The 5,583-nt window shown below is 54.0% G+C and overlaps 1 protein-coding gene across 1 annotated transcript in view; it reads left to right on the top strand.

The window, feature by feature from the left end:
• LOC310855808 (coatomer subunit beta-like) overlaps positions 1 to 2,476 on the top strand; it is a gene marked incomplete at both ends in the record, with an annotated part of 2,880 nt that extends 404 nt beyond the window's left edge. The window contains one exon of the mRNA XM_083760962.1: positions 1 to 2,476. This exon is cut by the window's left edge and continues 404 nt beyond it. Within this exon, the coding sequence (XP_083617088.1) occupies positions 1 to 2,476 (2,476 nt within the window).
• Positions 2,477 to 5,583: the final 3,107 nt, after the last annotated feature.

The following is a 5,583-nucleotide window of genomic DNA, read 5'->3' as shown; positions in this document are numbered from 1 at the left end:
CCTGGTGCCGGCCATCCGCGCCTGCCTGGAGCACCCGCACAGCTACGTCCGCCGCAACGCCGTCCTGGCCGTGGACGCCATCAGCAGGCGCCAGGAGCACCTCATCCCGGACGCCCGGGAGCTCGTCCGCGACTTCCTCGTCAACGAGAAGGACACCGGCTGCAAGAGGAACGCGTTCGTGATGCTGATCCGCGCCGACCCGCGCCGGGCCGCGGACTACCTGAGCACGTGCGTGGACCAGGTGCCGGCGTTTGCCGACGTCCTCCAGCTGGCGGTGGTGGAGCTGATCCACAAGGTGTGCCACGCCGAGCCGTCGGAGCGAGCCCGCTTCATCCGCTGCGTCTACGGCCTGCTGCAGTCGTCCAGCCCGGCCGTCCGCTACGAGGCCGCCGGGACGCTGGTCACGCTGTCGGGCGCGCCCACGGCCGTCGGGGCCGCCGCCCGGTGCTACGTCGACCTGATCGTCAAGGAGAGCGACAACAACGTCAAGCTGATCGTCCTCGACCGCCTGGCCGCGCTGAAGGAGCGGCCCGCTCACGAGCGCGTGCTCCAAGACCTGGTGATGGACATCCTGCGTGTGCTGAGCACCTCCTCCGACCTGGAGGTGAGGAAGAAGACGCTGCGGCTGGCCCTGGACCTCGTCTCGTCCCGCAACGCGGAGGAGCTGGTGAGCGTGCTGACGAAGGAGGTCGCCAAGACCAGGCGCCGCGCGACGGAGCACGCGGAGGACGCTGCGGACGAGTACCGGCGGCTGCTGGTGCGCACGCTGCACTCCATGGCTGTGCGCTTCCCGGACATGGCCGCCCTCGTCCTCCCCGTGCTGATGGCGCTGCTGGGCGACTCCGACGACGAGGCGGCCGCGGCGGACGTGCTGGAGTTTGTGCGAGAGGCCGCGCAGAGGCTGGACCACCTGAGGCCGCTGGTCGTCAGGACCATGCTGGAGGTTTTCCACGGCGTCAGAAGCGCAAAGACCTACCGGGGAGCGCTGTGGATCCTGGGGGAGTACTGCAGCACAGCGGAGGACATCCAACGTGCGATGGGAGAAGTGTCGAGGTCGCTGGGAGAGATCCCCGTGGTGGTCGACGGCGCCACGAAGGAAGAAGAGGCTGGAGGAGGAGGAGGGACGGCGAGCACAGCTCAGAGGCTGTTGACGGAGATGGGCACGTACGCGACACAGAGCGCCCTCTGCTCCTCCTCGCCGCCTTCCAGGGAACGGGACACGCCTCCTCCGCTCAGAGCGTTCCTCATGGACGGTGACTTCTACGTGGCCGCGGCGCTGGCGACCATGCTGACCAAAGTGGCGTTGCGTTACGTCGCCGTCGTGCCGGACAGGAAGACGCAGAACTCCTTCGTGGCCGAAGCCATGCTGGTCATGGCCGCCGTGCTCCGCCTGGGCAGGTCCGCCTTGCCCCGGAAGCCCATCACGGAGGACGACGCCGAGCGCATCTCGCTGTGCCTCCGCGTGCTGTCCGAGGGCTCGCCGCTCATGACGCGCATCTTCAACACGGAGTGCCGCGAGTCCCTGTCGCGCGTGCTCAGCGCCAGACGGGAGGAGGAGAAGTCCGAGAAGGGGCACCGCGCAGCGCCGGTGCAGGTCGACGAGCCTATCCGCTTCGCGCAGCTGACCGCCAAGGGCGGCGACGCGCCCCGCGCGGAGGAGGACCAGTTCCAGATGGCTCTGTCGGCGGCCGTGGGCGGCCACGACGCCGCCGGCAGGACGACCGAGGCCTCCTCCAACAAGCTCAGCACGGTGACCCAGCTGACGGGCTTCTCGGACCCCGTGTACGCCGAGGCCTACGTGCACGCGGAGCGCTACGACGTGGTGCTGGACGTGCTGCTGGTCAACCGGACCAGCGACACCCTGCAGAACGTCACCCTGGAGCTGGCCGCCTCGGGCGACCTGAAGCTGGTGGAGGCGCCCGCTCCGCTGACGCTCGTCCCGCACGGCTTCGCCGAGGTCAAGGCCGGCCTGAAGGTGGTGTCCACCGAGAGCGGCCGGGTCATCTTCGGCAACGTGGTCTACGACGTGTCGGGGGAAGGCGACAGGAAGTGCATCGTGCTGAGCGAGGTGCGCATCGACATCACGGACCACGTGCAGCCCGGCGCCTCCGTCACGGACGGCCAGTTCCGACGCATGTGGGCGGAGTTTGAGTGGGAGAACAAGGTGACGGTGGACACGGAGCTCACCGACATGACGGACTACCTGGGCCACGTCCTGGCCGTGAGCAACATGCGCTGCCTGACGCCCCCCGACGAGGCGCCCGCGTGCGGCTTCATGGCGGCCAACCTGTACATGCGCTCCGTCTTCGGAGAGGACGTCCTGGCTAACGTCAGCATCGAGAAGCCCCTCCGCCAGCACCCGACGGGGCCCGAGGCTCCCGTCAGGGGCCACATTCGCATCAGAGCCAAAAACAAGGCGATGGCCCTGAGTCTGGGTGACAAGATCAGCTTTTCCCAGAAGAAGGTGGCGGTTTGATGACACAATGCTTCCCCCAAATGGCATGAAGAGAAACACTGGCCAGGCGTTCCTCTGCTTTTTCTGACAAGACTGACGACAACCACACATTATTATTGTCATTGTTGACTAATTTCTCCCTCAGACGAGCCGTCGCTTCGAGTTTCAGATTTTATTGAAAGCATCATTTTCAAGAGGGACCTGTAAAACACAGATACATACACACAGACAGCTTGCTCACCCTCTCCCACCCACCCCAGTCAATCCAGGTTCTCCATACATATGGCCAGTTCGTCTGTGCTTTGCTCTCCTGCATCTTTGTTGAGTATACGTCCACATGTGTTAGTGTATGGGACTGTGTTGGTTCCCACAGCACCAACCTGCTGCCTGGCAGCTCTTGGTGTTTTTGGCAGTGTCCTGCTAGTCTCATTCTCCTGGCTGCTATTTTCCTCACTCACCCTTGACATTCCATCATACAGATTCTTGTTGGTAACATTTGTACTCTTGCTAAGTTTCTAGTAGGTCTATGTACGCAACATTCTGTTGTAGCACCCATTTAGAGACTTATGCAGGGTTGGCTTCAGGGTCCAGCATTCACTGCAAGGAGAACAGACTCTACAGAAGCTGAGTTTGATTTGACGGGGGAGGTTGGAGTTTCTATACACACTGGTCATGCATTGCATTCAGGGCCCTCACTTTAGGGCATCATTTACTGAGGAGCTTAGGGATATTTCACGCTAATTTGTCTAAAAGCGCCACATTTTGCATAGATGTAGCCCAGGGCATGCTCTAATGATTTAGCTAGGGCGCCTGAGCAACTGCCAAATCCATATGCCCACCATTAACAACCTATATAAGGCAACATTTTCTAAATGTCATTATGCTTTAACCCATTCTGACCGGGCACCCATTTTGGTGTCGGCATCATGTTATGCTTTAGCTATTTAAAAATAGCAGATCTACAAGCTCATATCGCGCCACCGAGTGGCGCGATACGAGCTTGTAGGTCTGCTATTTTTTGAAAAATCAAAGAGCGACTGACATTTTTTAGAATCTGATCTCAGGTCAGAATGGGTTCATCAGACCAGTGTGTGTCCGGCGGAAACCTCGTATGAATCTGATCTCAGGTCAGAATGGGTTAAGTAACATGTGATGTGTCAAACTATGGGGCTGTCGTGATTCTGAATCCATTCCAAGCATTGGTTTTCCATTGAAAACACTCCTTGGGCTAAAAACGTCCACAGCCGTCATGAGGTCAGCACATTTGGTCACATTTGGGCAAGTAGCTATGATCGAATTTAGTGTTTTTCGTGCAAAACTAATGCTTGGAATGGATTCAGAATCATGAAAACCCCCCTAGTTTGACACGTCACATGATACTTAAAGCATAATAAAATGTAGAAAATGTTAACCTTACTGTATATAGGTTGTTAATGGTGGCCATATGGATTTGGCCGCTGTGGCGACCCCGAAGGTCGCAGGCTCGGGCGCCTTAGCTAAACCATTAGAGCATGCTGCCCTGGACTACATATGTTCAAAATGTGGTGCTTTTAGACGAATTAGCGAGAAATCTCTAAATACATACATAAATAATCCACCCACTGCCAGCAATTTTTCGTTTATCCTTAACCCATTCTGAACGGGCACCCATTTTGGTGTCAGCATCATGTTATGCTTTAGCTATTGAAAAATAGCAGATCTACAAGCTCATATCGCGCCACCGAGTGGCGCGATACGAGCTTGTAGGTCTGCTATTTTTGAAAAGAATCGAAGAACGACTGACATTTTTAGAATCTGATCTCAGGTCAGAATGGGTTCGTCAGACCAGCGTGTGTCCAGTGGAAACCTCGTATGAATCTGATCTCAGGTCAGAATGGGTTAACTTTTAGTCATAGAATATCTATCTCCAGATCGATCGATTCCCCGGGCGTTGCTAATATGGAGGTTTGGTTTTCTCCACTGGGGAACACAGAACCTTATTGTTTTTTTCTGATTCCGCCATTTTTGGCAATTCTGTGCTGTCGTTTTCCACTAAACACATATGCCGAACATCTTTCGTGCTCTGACTATTGACATCAGACCTTTAGCCCCTTCTATAAACAGATTTTGTCCCCACACGTCTCAAGATTTGCCATTGACAATGACAGGGGAATTCAGGTCAACTGTCCGCTAAATCTTGTTCCCACGCGCATAAATATGACGTAAATTAAACATCAAAACATTAAACGCCATTGACAATGACGTTAACTTATCTACTGTATGTAAACGAGCAAATCGGCTAACCAACCACATGTTGGTGGGAGCGCTTAAATGTCCGTTAACATAAATTGATGTACGATGACAAGAGCGCCACTCATTTCACACAGGTGTGATTTTTAATAATATAAACAATTCTTAGTTTTCGTCTATCTGCGCTCCAGGCCAAACGCGGTAGAGGACTACAGTATGTCAACCTGCTTATACACGAAACTCACAACCATTGGCCAAAGGGTGGCGCTCGGCTATAGCGATCAATTGAAAATGCTATAACTTTGAACAGCATAGCTCATGTTCGACCGCCAGCAATAAAACTTCAATACACATACGGTAGGAAACAAATGTGGTATAATGGGGGACCGATATGACCTGAGACCCTTAGATCTCCCACCAATTTTTAACTACCGGTATATGAAAACATTTACAACACTCCTGACGCCATTGACAATGGACAGAGTTTAATGTTTGTTTTGTCTCCAACAGTAGATAGTTGGGCCTACATAATGATTGAAACTAAAGTTTGTTGTTATGATGAATTCCTGTTCTGTTCTTTAGCTACATAGAAGTGTCTATTTGTATGTCTCTAAATGTTTTGATGAATTGAACAATGTGGACCCTGTTGTAAACAAGTGTAATGCTTAATTGGGTCGTCCACTCACAGTTGACAGTCTTTGTATTGAGTTTGTGCTTAAAATGTACTGTAAATTCTACAAACTGTTAATAAATATTTCAATCAATCAATCAATGTTTCTATCCAGTGTGAACACTAGATGGCAGTGTTTGACCACAATAAAACTTTGTAGCGTCACGCAGACCTCTCTCTCTCTCTCTCTCTCTCTCTCTCTCTCTCTCATGGATAATGGACAGAGTGA

The sequence above is a fragment of the Protomyctophum parallelum genome (assembly GCF_964188405.1).
Source record: "Protomyctophum parallelum genome assembly, chromosome: 3".
Classification (NCBI taxonomy): Eukaryota; Metazoa; Chordata; class Actinopteri; order Myctophiformes; family Myctophidae; genus Protomyctophum; species Protomyctophum parallelum.
This window is presented reverse-complemented; position numbering and strand designations above follow the sequence as displayed.